We start from the raw sequence: 19942 nt of genomic DNA, 5'->3' as shown, positions 1-19942 counted from the left end.
AATTCACAAATCAATTCCTGCTCCCATGCATAGGAATTAAAGTGGCTGTGAAGTCCAAAAGAAGCTTCTCCCCAGCACTCTGGCAGGGTCCAACTTTCCTTTGGAGCACTAAGCAGGGATTTCCCAATAGGGATAGATTAGGTGTATGCCACATGATCTATTTTCTGAGGGTGCAAGCATTAGTGGATTTTAGTCCTTCCAGAGTCTTCAAGGCTTCACATTTCAAAGGAGGAATGAAAACTATTTGTGAGCAGGTGGTAAAATTAGAGACTTCTAGTAGTGCTATTTATGGCGAAATCCTTCAAGAAATCCCTGTTAAAATGACTAACATGGTCAAAGATCATACCGACTAGGCACCAGAGCTTTGGCTTTTAATAGTCCCCTACTTATAAACGTTAAACATTAAACAGATTTACAAATTAACCTTTCCTCTTTTAAAAAAATTAAAAGTAAATAAAGCCTGGCAAAGGCAGATAAAGATGAAACAAAAAAGCCATTTCTATCCTCCTGTTTGAGGAGGAAGAACCAATCATTTGTTCCCATCACTGAAACTTCACTTCCCCTTCAAAAGTAATTTCTCTGTTCTCCAGGTGGCATCTCTTCAGGACAAGTGAATACAGAGGCAAGAGAATGAGCAAAGACAGGTCTGTGTGCACATTAATTACAATGCTGTTGGCTGAAATGGTACCACAATATTCTTCAGCTTCACAAATACCAAAATTACTACTATAATCACACAGTATGATGTCCGGACAGTCTTGCCAACAGCTTCACATTACAAGACACCCACCTTATGTAGCACTGTTTTGTTTGGTATTGAACTGTCCAGGATGTTAGCAGGTGGCCTGAGAGCCCAAACACCAGAACGTATGCTCCTCAGGAAATGGCAGAGTTGATATGGTAGGTTACCAAGAAAGGTTCTATCCACACAACTCACAGTCTCCCCTACTGGCTAATTTCATAAAGCGCTGCTGCCATTGGTTCTGGAGAACATACAGCTGGGGGAACAAATTGTAGACTTAGTATAAAAAAATGGAACTCCAGACTTAACCCAAGTTGTACCTATTTACACCAGGACTGAAGCTGTCTACACGACCAATGGGTGTGATTCCCAGCTTGTGTAGACATATTTGCAGTGATAGGTGCAGCGCGAGTAGAAATAGCAGTGTAGCCACAGTAATGCTAAGCCATCCTGAGTACACACCCATGGTGTTCAGGAGGGTTTGTACTTGGTATGGTTAAACCATGCTACCATGGCTACACTACTATTTACTCTCATGCTAGCTCTTATCAAGTTAGCGTGAATGTATGTATACAAGATGGGAATCACAACCTTATAGCTTGTACCATGGACATAGCCACAGTGTGGTTCACATGACTAGTTTAAGTTCAACAATAATGGCATTAAGAACAGAGGAGGAAATTGGTGGGACCACCAAAGAGTTTAAATGTCTCCAAAAGACATTGTATCCAAGCAAAGTGAGATGCCTGTAGTCTAGCCCCCTAAAAATTAATAGCACTTTTGGTGACTAAAAACGCGAGTATGCTGTTCTTTGCTGCTGCTGTTGTTGCTGCGAAGGTGGCTGTCCTTGCTGTTGTTGAAGGCGAACCTGTTGGGAGTAGGGATCCTCAAGAGATTTAACAAAAATGGTGGTTTTGGGCCCCGTCTTCCAAACAATACCATTTAAGTCTTTTACAGAGGACTCTACTGTGATGTTATGGGTGCCAAGAATCACCAAGTTCAACAAAAACTGAGTGCTGAAATAATCGTTGTGTGGTTCCACCCTCTGCTCCATCTCATTGGTCATGTTGTCAATGGGGATCTGGGAATAAACGAAGGGTCAGAGTGTCATTCTAGACAACCTGTTAAAGGGAATGTTCAGATCCTGACAAGCTACTGCTCATTCTGTATAGTACGATACAGAAAGACAAGCGAGAACTCTGTTCTCACTTTTCCCAAATCAACTGAGGCCTGATTTTGAGCCAGGCCTCACCCATCCTCTGCTGATGGGTGCAAACTGCATCCACCAATAGAGGCAACGTAGCTGACATCAGTTATTTTCAAGCAGCTTTAAATCTTAAATTAGTATCTAAGTAGGATAAACATTACAGTTCTAAAACCACGAGGAAGAATGGTCTACTTTTCAGTTGGCTTTTCACTGAATATTACAAATTGCCTAGCTTGCACACGTCGAAGCTTGTACACGTCAGAAGTGTGGATCTTTGATGAACTATTCACCTGAATTTAACATAATTGTATTTAACTATTCATTTAGGGCAGACTGCATTCCTATTGTCAGTTACTGTAGGCAACAGGAAATCTCAATGCCTAACACAAAGGCATTTCAAATGTTTGTGTGGCTAGTTGTTAGAGAATTAGCTACTCTTGCCTTTCTCCTCAGGTGACCTGGCTACATTCAGAAGGGAATGAAGTTCCACGATATGAAGCAAATTCCCCCAACAGTTAGAATGAGGAGTTTCTGCTCCAGAGAGCCCCACATAAGGCCAGTGTCAGTTTGCAGCAGGTATGGACTGAGGAACTCAGACAGCAATGCATGAGGAAGCTAGCACATTCCTTATCTGCACTATGCCTCGCTCTAACCAATGCTATAAGTCTTCCTTTCAAGAGCACTAAAACTAGTATAGAAATACAAACGAGAAATGTGCATTCACATTTAGTACAAGAAATGCTGAGAATGAAGGGGAAACATGATGAAAGGATGCTTGCTACCAACAGAAGTGATACAAGACTATGTTCTGCTCTTGACAGCTATTCGTCAGTAAAGCCATAGGGCACATTATGGCTCTATACTACCCATACCTTGTAGTCCTGTCCAGACTTGCTCTGCAGTGTTGAGGATACATTTAGACAGACTGACTGAATTTTGCGGAAGAGACCTGGTTTGGAGCCATGCTGAACCACTCCCTCCACCTTTAAGGCTAGCTGTTGATTGTTTTGTACTGCAATGGGCTCCGCAGGGTTCCGTGGAGATGGTGACAGAGCGAGCTGAAACATAGGAAGTCAGGAGTGGAGATTACGGACTTTGAGAGATTCAAAAATGAGTTCTTCTCAAGAGAAACGTGCAATTCATAGGTAGAAGGGAACAGCTCCCTGCAAACTGGAAGGGGGAAGCAGCAGATGAAAATATAGAACTGGAAAGGGAGAGAGAAGAGTCTCCTAAAGCATGAGAATTAATAAAGGGCCTTGGGAACACCAGACATGTTCTTTGCACCTGTAGCATCAGGTACACATCTGTGAAAGGAACTCCTTAAACAGCCTTCTAAATACCCACAACTAAAGAACAGATTAAAAGTCTAAGTCTATTTTGCTTCATAGTTCCTAAAAGGTCCAACTGTCAAGATTGGGCATTTCCCTCCCCTAGTGGAAAAGCGCATCCTCCAAGCTCCAAGTCGCCCCTCCATTTCCCTCCTCAATGGCCCCACATCATGCCTGGCTGTTCTAGTCCTGCCAGCTGAGGAAGGAGGCAACGCTGTCCAGTCTAAGGCTGTAAACATCACTTATAAATCAGCAAGGAAGGTTGCTACAGAGTGACAGTAGGTGTTCCCTCAGGAGTTGAGCATTGCCAGGCCTTCCTTGTCCAAGACTGAGGAAAGTTGGTGAGAGGTTTTATCTTCAAGGCTCTACAATTACAAAGTTTAATTCTGTTTGCTTGTTAAGAGCCTTTAAGGTTAGGACTCAGATAATCTTATATACACACATACATTTAAATTATTCCAAATAGACCTAGGCTCAAGTGCTATTTGCACAACAAAGAGGCCTGAAATTTTGTGCCTGAAGCAGACTGATAACTCACATGTTGGTTTTAATGCACTTTGCAATAGCATTGCAAAATCCTGCCTCCTTCAGGCAACAGACGGAAGGGGCCAAGAGCTACAAAATATCACAGTACTAACTTGACAAAAGCCCACTTATCTCAAAAACACACACCATGTTATAGAAATTCAGAACAATTAGTGAGATGGGAAATTACAATATAAACCCTCCTCACAACAGTCCACAAAGCAAAGAAAGTTACAAGAGGCTGGCTACCAGTGTTTCATTTGAATGTGTTACACATGGATGGTGGGTAACATTTTCAAAAGAAAATAAGGGAAGTGATTTAGGCTGCAAATGCCACATTTTTAAAGGTATTAAGGCAAAGAAATACCTTTAAATATCTGCCCCTTCCACACTAAGTCTCACTGAGACTTGGTGCCTAAAGGTCTAAATCATTCTTGAAAAGTAGGATTTGGACTTGCTCCTAAGACACTTACATTCTTTTGAAAATTTTGTCTCAAGTCTTATTAACTTGCAATTATTAACTACTGTACATAACCAAATCAAAGGAATGTGTTATAAAATCATTTTAAAAATAACTATGGAAAACACTTACTGATCCTGTTTGATAGCTAAATAATTAAACCATAACTCAGCTAGTTATATTCCTCCTCCCACAATACCACACATTTCATTCTTTTAAACTGAAGCTGGTTGAGTCATAATGGAAAACCATTAGAATTCAGTAATTTCTAGTGTTTTAATTATGTGACTTAAATAGTCTGGAAGAATTTTTTTTTTTTAAATCTGCTTTTAGAAAATGCCGTCAAATCCCCCAAATTTGCTTCCAGGTTGAGACACTACATTTTGATTAGGAGCTACTATAGACAGGCAGCTTCCTTACTCTAGAATGATGAACACTAGAGCTATATCTTTTTCTTTTTTAGGACGATTGTTATATTTCCCCATAAGATTCTTATGCATGAACTGTAATCTAAATCCAATCTGTGCACTGCTTACCTTAATACTTGTAGATTGCAATTTCTGAAAAAAATACCTTTGAAACGAAAGAGGAACTTTCAGCAAGGCGATGACTGCATTGCACAGGCAAGCTGTGTGCTGTAAACAGAGACAAGGCAAATGAGACGAAATTATTTTTATAGCAATATGAAAAAGCATGTACTTCAAGCACTAATACTGCAGTCATTTCACTAAGGCCTTGTCTAAGCTGCCACTCGGTATTGTAGTTGTAAGAACACTTGATAGAGATCTTGTAGGTGTTTTTGCTCCAACCCCTCAGACAAACACCTACAAGATCTCTACCAAGCGTTCTTACAACTACAATATCCACCTGCTGAAGTGAAGAAACAGATTGACAGAGCCAGAAGAGTACCCAGAAGTCACCTACTACAGGACAGGCCCAACAAAGATAATAACAGAACGCCACTAGCCATCACCTTCAGCCCCCAACTAAAACCTCTCCAATGCATCATCAAAGATCTACAACCTATCCTGAAGGACGATCCCTCACTCTCACAGATCTTGGGAGACAGCCCAGTCCTTGCTTACAGACAGCCCCCCAACCTGAAGCAAATACTCACCAGCAACCACATACCAAAAACACTAACCCAGGAACCTATCCTTGCAACAAAGCCCGTTGCCATCTGTGTCCACATATCTATTCAGGGGACACCATCATAGGGCCTAATCACATCAGCCACACTATCAGAGGCTTACTTGTGGCACCTTAGAGACTAACCAATTTATTTGAGCATAAGCTTTCGTGAGCTACAGCTCACTTCACCGGATGCATACTGTGGAAAGTGTAGAAGATCTTTTTATATACACACAAAGCATGGAAAGATACGTCTTCCCACCCACTCTCCTGCTGGTAATAGCTTATCTAAAGTGATCACTCTCCTTACAATGTTTATGATAATCAAGGTGAGCCATTTCCAGCACAAATCCAGGGTTTAACAAGAATGTCTGGGGTGGGGGGAGGGGGAGGAAAAAACAAGGGGAAACAGGTTACCTTGCATAATGACTTAGCCACTCCCAGTCTCTATTCAAGCCTATTTCCCTTGTTTTTTCCTACCCCCACCCTCCCCCCAGACATTCTTGTTAAACCCTGGATTTGTGCTGGAAATGGCCCACCTTGATTATCATACACATTGTAAGGAGAGTGGTCACTTTAGATAAGCTATTACCAGCAGGAGAGTGGGGTGGGAAGAGGTATTTTTTCATGCTTTGTGCGTATATAAAAAGATCTTCTACACTTTCCACAATATGCATCCGATGAAGTGAGCTGTAGCTCACGAAAGCTTATGCTCAAATAAATTGGTTAGTCTCTAAGGTGCCTCAAGTACTCCTTTTCTTTTTGCGAATACAGACTAACACAGCTGTTACTCTGAAACCTATCAGAGGCTTGTTCACCTGCGCATCTACCAATGTGATATATGCCAACATGTGCCAGCAATGCCCCTCTGCCATGTACGTTGGCCGAACTGGACAGTCTCTAAGTAAAAGAGCAAATGGACACAAATCAGACGTCAAGAATTATAACATTCAAAAACTAGTCTGAGAACACTTCAATCTCTTTGGTCACTTGATTACAGATCTAAAAGTGGCAATTCTTCAACAAATAAAACTTCAAAAACAGACTCCAACGAGACTGCTGAACTGGAATTAATTTGCAAACTGGATACAATTAATTTAGGCTTGAATAAAGACTGGGAGTGGATGTGTCATTACACAAAGTAAAACTATTTCCCCTTATTTCCCCTCCTACTGTTCTTGTAAAGTGCTGGAAATGACCTATCTTGATTATCACTACAAAAAGGTTCTCCCCCCGCCCCCGCTCTCCTGCTGGGAACAGCTCACCTTTCCTGGTCACTCTTGTTACAGTCTGTACGGTAACACCCATTGTTTCATGTTCTCTGTGTATATAAAATCTCCCCACTGTATTTTCCAGATGTATGCATCTGATTAAGTGAGCTGTAGCTCATGAATGCTTATGCTCTAATAAATTTTTTAGCCTCTAAGGTGCCACAAGTAATCCTTTTCTTTTTACGGATACAGTCTAACACGGCTGCTACTCTGAAACCATTTACTAGTAGAGATGGAAAGAGATCACTAGATCACCAGGGCTCTCTTCTGGAAGGGCAGAACACAGAATGTCCTGACCTGACAGAGCAACAAGATAGCCAAGAAGAACCTACAAGGAATACATGTAGCATTATTTCAGCTGTAATGTAAGAGTGTGGAGGTCAGTGGAGTTGCACCCATTTACAAGGCTGAATTTAGCACACTGATGTTTATATCTGGCTTAAAAATGATTCCCCTATCTCACTCATATAAGTCAGGAGTAATGCCACTGGAGTAAATTAATTACGCTGGTCTAAATCCGGCATGATGGGAGAATCAAGGAAAGAGTTCAGTTTGTTTTAATATATTATACACAGACTGAAGAGATGGAAAGCAAGAGAAAAGGGATTCCATGATGACAGACTTAGTAGAATACCCAAGAGATTCTAATAATCTTTCAAAGTTTACATTGGCTGTGTTTTGTAGTTCACTTTAGAGTAAGTGAGCGATGTCAGTTTAAATAGTAACTAGAAGTAGATGCAAAATACTGTGCATGAAACATGGTTTCCTATAATTGGCATTTCTGCTTTATCATGGTCAGTAATGTTACCAGACACAAGAAATACTAGTACTGTACAATAGTGAAGAAAACAGTAGTATGTTATCAGTTCTGTATTTACATATAGTACAATTTACATTGTGTACTCCGATGACCTACACTTATAAGAGAAACACTACACTTGGAAAGTGCTCTGCAGAAATGCTACTGGCCTGAGGAATGAAGCAAAGCTGGAGGGCTGTAACACATGGACTCTGCAGCATTTCACATATTCCACAGACAAGATTGCTGCATGACAGCAACTACAGCACTAGTAACAAAGGATATGACAAACTGACAAAAGCCAGAATATGTAGTGTTAATGACGACGTTCCTTTTTTAACTTTTACTGGAGTGCCCTTCCCCGCCCCCGTCAGTAGCATCATATCAATCTCTATTTTCTGACTTCTGTCCATTCTGATCAGACCATTAATGTTACAGATGCTGTAACTAGTGCTGTGGAAGACATGACCGTGGAGCATGAAAAACGTTATTAGTCAGTATGTGAGCTACCTCCAACTTTGCTTCGTTCTTCAGGCTAATTTTATTTAATTTCATAGCTCCAAGTGCATCATCATCCTCACTGATACTCCCTATTCATTGAAGAACACATATGCTAATTGTAGATGATGCTAATGAAGGGCTGAATCAACATATTCTTTAGCATCTATCCTTCAACACCAAGGAAACGAGTTGCAGAATGTTTTAGAAACCTCTTTATACTGTAGCTGCTACTTGCCAAGTAAGAGACAGGAGCATATTTTCTGTTCAGTGATTCCACTTCCTCCAAAACATGATTAAATACAGACATCATTCTTCTTTCATATTCACTCTCAACATGTGCAGCTCCACTCAAGGTGTACTCCTGGAAACTAGAAAATAAGCTATTTTAATTGTGCCCGATATACTCCATCCATCCTGGTCATCTAGTCCCATCCTCAAACAAGTCCCAATAAGATTGTTGTTTATTCCAGCTTTAAGTATCTTCAGCAAGGAAGATTTCATTTCTTTCAAACAGCTTGTTCTGTTCCTTGGCTATTCTGACACTAAATTATAATCTATCCCTCCTATTTAAATCCAAGTTTTCCTTCTCATAGTTTGTCCATGACTTTGTCTTACCCTGCCCTCTTTATACCATCATTTTGCACAGACAGATAGGTCTTTCTTCTATCCTTTCCTAGAGCCAACATCCCTAATTCTATTAGCTTTTCTTCACAAGTTTTATTTCTTAAACTGTGCATTATTTTTTATTGCTTTTCCCCGAATACTCTCCATTTTGTCAAGGTCTTGCAGGGACTGGAATCAGAGAAGGTTCTCCAGCTGAGGCCCTACCACTGCAGGCTAGTACAGGATAATTACCTTGCTTTTGATTCCTGACCCCCAAGCAACAGTCCTGTTAAAAGCCACTCAGGACTTGGCACAATCCTGTGCTCAAATGCACATACACAACTTCACTGACAGCAACGGGAGTTACATAGGTGTACATGCAGAATTAGGTCCATATTTTCCTTTTTGCAACATTGTCATATCACTAAATCTCATTCACTATAACCTGTACCAGGGTGGTCTGCCCTCTTGAGGTCAGCCCAACCTGTCACATGGCTTGGCCCATCAAGGTTTGAAAGGTTAACAGTGAGAGCATGAGTGTGTAAAAAGGACCTAGATGTTATTGATAGAGAGGAAGCAGTCCTGGCACTAAATGGTACTTCGGAGAAAAATTCCATCACTGTTTCTTTAAGGGCCAGGATCCTTGTAGAGAGGGCTGGGCACGGCTCCCCTCTTGTCCAAGCCAACTGGGGATGAGCTGGCAGTCAGGGACCAGCATAAATGCTGCCTTTTCCCTCATAGCAGGGCTGACACCAGCAAGAGAAGTCTGCCTGCTGGATTCTCCTAGCCTGAGGATTAACTGAGGAAAAAGGAGCCAGTTGAGGGAGAAGCTGGCTAGGCCCTACAGCTGCCAAAATTATATCCCAGCCCCAGTGAGGAAAGCTGAGGACTTCTGTTTAAGGAGAGGGGTAATAACTGCTGGAATTACCCAGCTCCAGGAGAAGAGCTAATGGGGTCCTGCCATAATGAGAGAGAGAGTGACTGCTTCATTGATGTATACCCCATTCCAGGAGGAGAACTGGGGACTCCTGTTTAAGGAGAGACGGGGGGCTAATTAACTCATGACCCAGATCAAAGGAAGAGAACTGGGGGATTCCTGTTTTGAAGGAGTAACCATTTGAAGGACAACCTCAACTTTAGGAAGGGCCATGAGTGGGAAACCTCCAGAATGTTTGTGATACAGTAACTCCCCACTTAACATCCTCTTCCTTAATGTTGTTTCAAACTTATGTCCCTGATCAATTACAGAACATGCTCCATTTAAAGTTGTGCAATGCTTCGCTATAACGTCATTTGGCTGCCTGCTTTGTCCACAGCTGGCAGCCCCGCTACCAGCTCCCCTATGCCCCCCGCCCCAGTGCCTCCCACCCTCCAGCAGACCCCGCGGATCAGCGCCTTCTCCCTCTTCCCCTGCATCCTGCCCATGGCAACAGCTGGCTTGTGGTGTTCAGGAGGGAGAAGGGAAGCAAGAGGACTTGGTGCGCAGGCTCCCCCTCCCTCCCGAACGCCGCAAACCAGCTGATTGCCAAGGGCAGGAGGCAGGGGACGGAGGCTGCGCATCATGTCCTTGCTCCCCCCCCGGCCCCCTGAACCTCACAAGCCAGCTAACTGCCACAGGCAGGAGGGAGGAGCAAGGACACAGCACAGTCCTTGGGAGGCAGGGGGAGACTCCGCGCCATGTCCTTGCTCCTCCCCCCTCCCTCCTGAACACCACAAGCCATCTGATTGCCGTGGGCAGGAGGCGGCGACGAAGAAGAGCAAGGATGCAGCATGAGGAGTAAAGGGGGAGCAGGGGGAGAAAGAAGAGGTGGGTTAAGGGTGGGGGATTGGGGGAAGGGGTGGAGTTGGGGGGCCAAGGGTTGACCCTCCCGCCCCTAGTACTTGCAGAGTAGGGGAAGCTGCCGCTGCACAACGTGTTTCTCCTAGCCTACAGCACCTTCACCCTCCTTGCCTGCCTCATTGTCTCCAGTGCCAGTGGGCAGTGCCTGCGTGGGGTAAGGCGGGGGATCCTCCCAACTATAGTACTGTACTGTACGGCAAAAAAACCATTTCCCTGGAACCTAACCTGCCCCCCCCCCATTTACATTCATTCTTATGGGGAAATTGGATGTGCTTAACATCGTTTCTCTTAAAGTCGCATTTTTCAGAAACGTAACTACAACGTTAAGTGAGGAGTTACTGTATTATAGCTGCTCCAGTATTCTTCCTGTAATCCATTTCTTCCTATGTCAACTACCCTAACCAAGAGATCAGGGCTATTACGCTAGGCAATGTACAATCACAGTGAAAACACGGCCCTGACCCCAGAGAGACCACAGTCTAGGTTTGTAACAAGACATAATGGGTGAATGGAACAGACGCATAAAAGGGGCATGACAAAACATTACAAATAGTAAAACATGTTTTACATAATCAGTTCTCCGAGCTGTAAACCTGCCCAGTCATCCCAATCAGTCTCTATTTAATTTCATTGTATTGATTTTAGACCATATCTTTAAGATAGCAAGAAGTATTGTACTTTAATACTTTACTCTTCTACATGGCTCAGAACACTTTATAAAACTTACGAAATTTAATCTCAGCACATAAGCAAGCATTAGCACCCTCACAGACAGGGAAACTGAGACACAGATGCTAAGTAACAAACTCAAGAAGTCACTGGCAGAGCTAGGAATACAATCCAGATCTCCTGGCACCATCCTGCATTTTAAACGAACAACAATCCTTCCTCCCACATCCAATTATTTGTGAACCTTCGCTGCTAAATATTTTTAAGTTTGATTAGCAGAGCTTCCCATCCATCCTCCAAGTCATTAATGGAAATAATGGTTAGGACTGATTCCTCTATGAAGCCTACTTCAAAACTCCTAAATTGAGAGTAGTCATTATTACAGAGCTAAAATTTTTTTATACGACTAAACAGAACATTTACACAATCTGCATTTCTCAAGTGAAGAGTTTCAAAAGATCTGATTTAGCACTCATTAACTTCAAAGGAAGTTGGTTTGTGCCCAAATGAAGGTATTTTAGTAGTGCTAATCTTTCTTTTTGGGGTGAAAAAGTTATCCCTTGTGTCATTCCACTGCAGTCACTGGATTTACACCACAGAAAATGTAACCTATTAAGTATGTATCCCAAAGGTCTCCAGAGCAATGAGAGAGAAAGTGCACATAAAGGAGGGAGGGAGCAACAGCAGATGACAAAATCCCGAAAGAAATCACAGGTATGAATGAAACAATGAGCTAAAAGCAATAGAACAAGCAGCAGAGGAAGTATCTGGGAATTTACTTCTATGATTTTGACCCACAAATATCTATACCTAAAAACAGCTCAACTCTACTTAATTACAGTATCTTTTACATAAAAATAAAACCAACACAAATAAAGGACTACTTGAATGGAGGCTACCAGGATATCTTCAATTTAAGCTTAGCAAGATCAGAGCTTTGCAGCAGATTTGTGTATGTAAGTATGCCCAGTGTAGAATCAAGGGTACATTCATGTATCTTCTGCATTTTTCCCTTGTTAATAGAGTCTCTTAGACAAAAAACTAAGTTAGGGAGATGGGAGTGGAGAGAGTAGAAGGGTAACCATCAGACTTACCTTGCAGATTCTGGATCCAAAATCAGGGCTTCAACTGCATGTGAAATCAATAGGCAGCTCTGCTGTTGTCTGACATTATAGTAAAGATTTATAGACGTGCTATCTCAATACAAAGTAGTATTCCCTACTGGCATTTTTCATCATGACAACTAAAGGAATATAATGAGGTAACTCCCATAAGTATCTGCACCCGTTACAGAGCAAGAACCAAAGACTCCTAGTTTTCCAAGATCATACCCATCAAAACTTGTATAATAAGTGAAGCAATTCCAAATAACAAAAGAACATGAAGGGAGGGTGACAGATTTCTTTTCTGAATAGGTTTTAAAATACCAATATTGAGATTTTTAAAGCAATTATTAGCAGCTTCAGAATTACACTTCATAAACTAGGACTGTTTCACCCTTACAAGCATCACCCTTACAAGTAACCTCAAATAAAAATAAGCAAATTCTGAGTTCTGAACAGTAGGATACAATTCTACATTCCTTAAAGTTGCCGAGTCTGCATCGAAAGATGACTGATACAGATCCCCATATCGTGTAGCCAGGTTACGAAATTCTTCCATAGAGAGTTTCATCTACAGCAAAGAAACAATGTTGTTGATCAATAGAAATAAAATACCACAGCTAAATTATTCAACAGGGGTTCTCAACCTTTTTCTTTCTGAGGTCCCGCTCCCCCTAACATGTTATGGCACAAGTGGGTTGTGGAATTTTTATAACAACTGGTTTTTTCCTGCATATTCAGTAAATTAAAAGCCAGGGCTGGCATTAGGGGGTAGCAAGGAGGGCAACTGCCCGGGGTCCCATTCCACAGGTGGCCCCAAGAAGCTAAGTTGCCAGGGCTTTGGCTTTGAGCCTTGGGCCCCAGCGAGTCTAACACTGGCCCTGGTCTCTGGTTTATTCGGGCAGGCCCCCTGAAACCTGCTCACAGCCCCCCAGGGGGCCCTGGATGAGAACCGCTGTTTTACAACACTGAACTGAGCAAGGCTATAAATATTTTGGCAATGTACCTCTCGTGGCCTTTAACTTACATTGCTGAAACTTGCCAAAGAGAGAGTAATCTATATGTTAGATATGACAAAATAAATCACGCATTGACTAAGCGGTTATTTCTAAACCTATTAACAAAATACTAATAGACCATAACACGGCTGTTCCTCTGAAACCTGTCAATAAATGTTGTCACACACACCTTATATAAAGTACTACTGCACCTCTCTGATGAGTCTAACTGATACTCACCTGTCTTTTTGTATGTCTCAGTTATTGTCTACTCTACAGCTCCTCTACGTAGACTGTAAGCTCCTCAGGACAGTATATTACCTCCAAAATATTCTGTACCCTTATAAAATATGAGTGCATTAAATGGGTAATTGCATACATAACCACCCCATGATTATACATGATAATACACCAAAATGAGGGCTTGGACAGGCACATGGATATTTCTGGCCACTGCAGTTGAAAAACAAGGCCCAGTATGCAATGACAAGCTCAGTAATACTTTCCCTTTCATTCCTTCAATCAGAGAGCTAAATTCTCTCATTTCAACAGGTAGACCAAGTTCTTTCTGCACAAGGCAGAAACAATGAACATGCCTGGGTAGAGATGCGCCCACATCTCTGGAGGTCATTTCCTGATGTCATTGCAATTGTTGTGGCAATGGCAGGTGGTGGACTAGTTTTTAGGCTGTTACAGGTGCAGATGAGTTGGGAGAAAGCCTGCAGAAGGTCAATCCTGAGCTTGACAAACCCACATTGAAAGCTCAGAGGGTTAAGTGGTGTGCTGGCAGCCTGAAAAACAAAGAAAAGCAGGAGGTTGATAGTCTGGGTCAAAAACATATGTGACATTTATAAGAACCTTGCAATATCACTAAAATTTTTCATCAGATGAAGGAAAGTATTTGCTTTGATGCCAAGATTATTTTTTAAAACTCAGCATAAAATGACACAAATTAACTGATTTGTGGTTAAAAAGGCATAATAGCTAAAAAGACCTGATAAAAGTTAATACTCAAAGTACTTAAGAATTTAAGTTCAGACTCCACAAGACTATTTTAACTTCTGAAAGAAGCTGCCACTGAAGTTGCTAAGATATAACCTTATAGGTTTCACTCCCCCCGCCCCAAAACTGACCTGAATAACTCGAGTCTTTGCAGTGGGTGGGCTAGCCCTTTAAGGTTCAGCTGCACCTATGCCTACTTATCCACTTTCAGGGTGATGAGTTTGGGAATAGGCTGGTGATTGGGTCAGATGACCAGGCAGCACATGATAGCCAGAGGCAGTGTTTCTTATAAAGGGACAGAGAGCTGCAGGCAGGGGTGAAAGGAATATTAAATTCTTACTGGTATGGGGGCCGGCTCCAGGCCCCCAGAAGGGGTGGGGCCTCAGGCAGAAGGGGCGGGTCTGGGGGGAGGTCAGCCTCCCCCAGCCAGCCCTTCAGCGCTGTCTGGCCTGTGCTGCCTGGGGCTCCGGTGGCGATTTAAAAGGGGCTGCCATGGTGACAGCCTGGAGCCCCAGGCCCTTTTAAATTGCTGGCCCCAGGCCAGCTGCCCCCCGCCCCCAGGGTCAGCAGCCGGAGGGGAGGGGCAACCATGTTAAAGCGCCATGGCAGCGCTTTAATGTTGTTGCCCCTCCCCCACAACCGTTGGTGGCCCTAACGGCAGGGTTGCTGACGGGGGAGAGGGAAGGGGCAACAACGTTAAAGCACTGGAGGGTCCTTTGCTGCAGCAGCACTTTAAGGAGGGTCCGTTGCTGTGCCAGCGCTTTAACGTCGGCTGAGTACGGGCCAGTACCGGCTTCTTACCGATACGCCGTACCAGCCCACTTTCACCCCTGGCTGCAGGAGACCCAGGGTCAGCGAGGACTAGGGAAGGAGTTCTCCACACCAGCAAGAAGAAAAGGTCTAGCAGCTGCCGCTACCTGCAATGAGAGGAGGGAGCAAAAATCCTGAAGAGGGAATTAGGAGGCCCTTGAGGAAGGACATGTCTAAAAGCAAGTGGCTGGGAACAGATAGTGCAGATGGGTGTTGAAAGGAGCTGATAAGGGCACTTGTTTGGGGGTCCAGGCTGGAACTTCCATTGAGGGTGGGAGTATGCGAGGAACTGCTGAGCCCTGTGAGAATCATGATCAAAAATGGGAAGACTCAGTGTTGACATATGTTTGTTGATCTATGCTATCTTAATAAACTAAACCCCGGAAAGGGTATCTGACTTGTAAATAAATTTGGGACAGTTCTGAGAACTCAAGAGTGGGTAACTGCAGTAGCAGGGTCTGATGCTGGATGAGACAAGACCCTGTTTCACGGAGCCCTAATGAGGATCTAAAGTTTCTGTATCTTCTGTTCTTGAAGGTATGCCCATCTCATTCTCCCCGCACCCCCCACCCCCAATTTTAAACAGGAGAGTTCGTGCTGGTGAAAGGTGCCTCTTTAGCCTCTTCATTTATCCACAGAACAGCTATAGCACAGTTTGCACACACCTGCTCACCAGTGTTTCTCACCTGACATCAACTAGTAGAAACTGCCTGTGGCAGGGAGCGAGTGGGTAAGTTCAGTCTCCAAAAAGCGTTGGCCTCTCTACCAGCAAGAACACCAAATGTGATGACATTATGACATCACACTTGTTTGCTAGAAAATAGACTGTCATCTACCAAATTTATGCAAGATGGGCCACTGAACATTTCCCAGATTATAGTAGATTTTCAGTAACTACTGGGACACATTTGAACCAGTGACCCTGAGACAAGAGGTTCTGGCACATTACCTATGTAAAACATGAGCTATTCAGCCCCACTCATGGTCCTTTGCCTTCCTTTCTCCAGATCTGTAAGGGACAGTTTGAGGGGGTGGGGGTGTGGGAAGTTGTTCCAAATTCTCTTTTAACAGTTGTTTCTGAAAATCTGATTCTGTGGAAGGAAGCTCATACACTGTAAAGGTATTAGAGCCTCAAGACTATACTGCAGTGATCCTGACAAAGCAGCATGTATGATGTGAGCTCCAAGTAATGATAGCTTAAATTGTTTCATCAGAGTTTTGTATTTTCTCTCTCCCCATTGGTAATATTTTTATTGGGCAGTAAGCGTACAGCTTCATGTACAATAGATGCTCTGTGCCAGAGAACAGGCCCTGTCCCAATGGGTCTATCTTACTATGTGAACAAGGAGGACAGTCTATCACAGATAGAGACTGGAACTGAAAAACTTCACAGAAATATTTGATTTTTAGAAGAGTGAAGTTGTTTATGCTGAAGTATTAGTGTAGATAGGAGAGTAAGCTTCAAGCTCAGATCTCGGAAGGAGGGTTGTGTACATGGTCAGAAGGAATCATGCAGCTGCAGCAATACGGGGGTAGTAGGTGGTGCACTGACTCAATGTACTGTGTGGGCTGAACAGCTGCAGCAAGTTATCATGCATGCTGTGTTCCAGCTGGAATGAGGTGATTAGAAAGAGGATGTCAGCTAGCTTGCCCCAGTTGTTCCCTTGCTACCAAGACAGCCAAGAGCTATAAATAAACAGTGCTCCGTTGGCTCAACTGATGCCATGCTGTTCGCACAGGGCCTCAGTGGAGGCAACGGTTGGGAGGTTGTGATGTCAAATGTGGAATTTTTATACTTTCCCTGGCAAGCTAGAGAAGCTCCTCCCTCTCCTCACACATATGGGATGTGCTGCTGATCCATAATGTGGGCAGGGACATCTGCACCTGAAGGAGCTGCTTACATGACTGCTAGAACAGGGATACGCAGTGACGGGTCACAAGCTACCCTTAAGCAGCAAAGACTGGCAGGCTGACAGTCACACAAGGAGAGTATAAGGAGGATAAAGTTGGGAGTATTAAAAATAATATTTGGTTCTTATAGTACTTTGCATCCATCTGAAAGTGCTCCATAATGATGAGCAGGTAAGTGCGGCACAAATGGGTTAAGCAATTTGTCCAAATCACACTAAGTTAGTGACGGTGTCAGCAATAAAAGCAGCTCTGACTCCCAGCTCTTATCTTAATCTTCTGGACCACAGCAGCCCACAAGGTGAAAAAGCAAAGGCTTCCTTCCTGACTGCAGCCTACACAGAGTGCAAAGAGTGGAAACAGCATAGGACAGCAACCCCACCAATTTAACAGAACCTCAGAATCTTGAAAATGGCTATGAAAAAGTTATTGTATTTCTTATATTGGCCTGTTTTAAATGTTACACTTTTGCTTGTAGTGACTTAACATGGCGCATTAAAAAAATGTAATTAAAAGAAAAAAAGAAAAAAAAAGGTAAGCAACCCTCCTTGAAATTTTAAAACTAAAAAAAACACCTCACTCATTTGGCCAATAAATTAAGCGCACACAAATTTAAAGGGAAGGGAGAGTGCATGAAGGACACACAGACATGGTTTAGGTCCTTTCTGCTGATTCAACTACAGCAGTTAATATAAACACTACTGCCAGAGCTGTGCTGACACTGAGAATGCTAATGCACAAACAAGTAAATAGGAGTCCTGTTAGTTTCAGCTCCATTAAAAAGGCACAGGAAAATCCACATCTATGTCTGACTAATGGGAAGGACAAAATATGTAAAGAGGAATGTTCAAACTTCACCAAAGGCTATGATAAAACTAAAGTGAATGGACAGTGGGCAGTTAGGATTTATAAACAAACATTTTTTCAGCTGCAACAATGCTTGGCTATTTATAACTTCTCACTATTTTCATCGTGTTACACAATGAAGTAATTTTCTGCTCCATATAAATTGGACACCATCTTAATCCTGCTTGCCTTGAATAGTCAACTGGACAGGCTTATTTAATCCCTTCCCACAGCTATTTCAAACCAATGGCCATCTTGGAAGATATGCCATACCCCACAATCATTTTTAATATTATGGTAACATCTAAAGGTCCAAACAAAAATCAAGGCCCTGTTACCGAGGCCTTGTACAAACTAATAGTGATAGACTGTAAACTTTTTCGGCAGGGGCTATCTAAATAAAGACAACAGAGAATGGAAGAAAGGAAATATCTTGATTTTATAGATGGGGAATTCCAGCAGAGGTTAAGTGACCTGTTCAAAGTCATGCACAGGAAGTCAGTGACAGAGCTGAGAATTGAACTCCGTTTTCTTGAGTCCCAGTACAGTGCCTTAACAGACTTTGCTTCCTCTCTCAACCAGCAGTTAGTTACAACTGACTTTTCCCTATATGCTGTTCCAAAATTATAGTTCCTGCAGGCCTAAATAAGAACAATTTCTCTAAGCCTTTGAAAAAAGTCTTGTTAACAAAAATCAAACCAAGCACAACTGCTACAACCTACAGACTCACCATTGCTAGAGTAGAGGATGTATACTAACCGTGAGTGATGCTATCCCTTTGTGATAAGATTTTAAAGATTCAGCAATGCAAGAGAGTGCTGAACTATAATCTTCCTCTTGAAGCCCTGTCAGACACTGCTCTGCATGGGAAAATTCCTTCAAACTGTTCAGCCAAAAGTAGAAGTGTTCTGAAGCAACTTGAGTCAGCAGGCTTTGATACAGCTCTCTGGCCATGTCATGATTACCCTAAGAAAGGGCAACAAGTAAAATAAATAAATAAAAAAAGATCTTGCACTTAACTGACATAGTAACAAACAAAACCAAACCAAACACCCCAAGCCCTCAAAAACTACTCTTTAAAAATAAATAGTGAGAGACATCTTCAACATTTGATCAAGTCAACCCTGCTGAGATCATAGAATCATAGAATATCAGGGTTGGAAGGGACCTCAGGAGGTCATCTAGTCCAACCCCCTGCTCAAAGCAGGCCCGATCCCCAATTAAATCATCCCAGCCAGGGCTTTGTCAAGCCTGACCTTAAAAACTTCAAAGATGTAACAGTTACTTATGTCTGGCATACATAATCTTGTAGGAAGTACTACTGTTTAAACAAGACAGCTCAGAGATTCAGCTCTAAAGACAATACAGAATTTTGCATTACTTTTTCCATCTCCCATCTTCTCAGTGTTTAACATTAATCATTCTTCACTTCAGGGTAGTAAAGAGTCATTATACCAGTTATACAGATCGAGAAATACACACAGCAGAGGCTACATGACTTTACCAGGCCAAAAAGGAAACTAGTCAGTAGAGTTTGGTGGGACATCCTTGATTCCTAATCATCACACCATGCCTTTCTTCAAGCTGCAGTACTCACTGGTCATCACATGCTTACAGACACCTCTGCCAGTGAGAGATGGGATGACAGCCTCCAATGCTGATTTATGATATAACTCCTGTTTCACAAACCTGAACCAGTGTTACAGTGAAATAAAAAGGAGAAAATTCTATTTTCCTTCCCCCACCTTCTTCCTCCCTCTGTGTGCCTACTTAACTCTCCACTCTGAAGTCAGAGTGTGGCTGACTATACTTTCTACTGAGGACGTCTTTCTAGAAACTTGCACATACCATTCTGGATGCCTGCCTGGCTATCCTGTATGCTGTCCATCCATTGGAGACATTCTCAAGCTGTTGTTTGATAACATTTTTAACTTCAGAAGATAAAGCTTTTTGACTGGCAACAAATATCACTGTAGCAAGGGATACCTAATGGAAAACAACCGTTAATATTGAAGGAACATTTCCATTTGTATGTTTTTAGAAAGCATCAGAAGCAGTGATTGTGTCAAGTAAGATTTTATACAATATTGGACTTCCTGAAAAAAAACACACACAAGACAAAATTTGATTCTGAACTGGAGAACTTCTTCGTTCAGGATTTCAAACAAAAAGGCAATGAAAGGGCTTTTTCATCACTGA

At 42.5% G+C, this 19942-nt stretch overlaps 1 protein-coding gene across 1 annotated transcript in view; it reads right to left on the bottom strand.

Moving 5' to 3' along the window:
• Nucleotides 1–343: 343 nt before the first annotated feature.
• The window catches only part of INTS7 (integrator complex subunit 7), a 36255-nt gene continuing 16656 nt past the window's right edge, over nt 344–19942 (bottom strand). The window contains exons 12-20 of the mRNA XM_048843112.2: nt 19592–19729; nt 18503–18709; nt 13774–13968; nt 12647–12750; nt 12171–12239; nt 8200–8332; nt 4799–4897; nt 2822–3007; nt 344–1823 (exon numbers count right to left, since the gene is read on the bottom strand). Of these exons, the coding sequence (XP_048699069.1) occupies nt 1530–1823; nt 2822–3007; nt 4799–4897; nt 8200–8332; nt 12171–12239; nt 12647–12750; nt 13774–13968; nt 18503–18709; nt 19592–19729 (1425 nt within the window). The 3' untranslated portion in view covers nt 344–1529. The remainder of the gene's footprint in view (nt 1824–2821; nt 3008–4798; nt 4898–8199; nt 8333–12170; nt 12240–12646; nt 12751–13773; nt 13969–18502; nt 18710–19591; nt 19730–19942) is intronic.

This window comes from Caretta caretta, chromosome 3 (assembly GCF_965140235.1).
Source record: "Caretta caretta isolate rCarCar2 chromosome 3, rCarCar1.hap1, whole genome shotgun sequence".
Taxonomy (NCBI): Eukaryota; Metazoa; Chordata; order Testudines; family Cheloniidae; genus Caretta; species Caretta caretta.
This window is presented reverse-complemented; position numbering and strand designations above follow the sequence as displayed.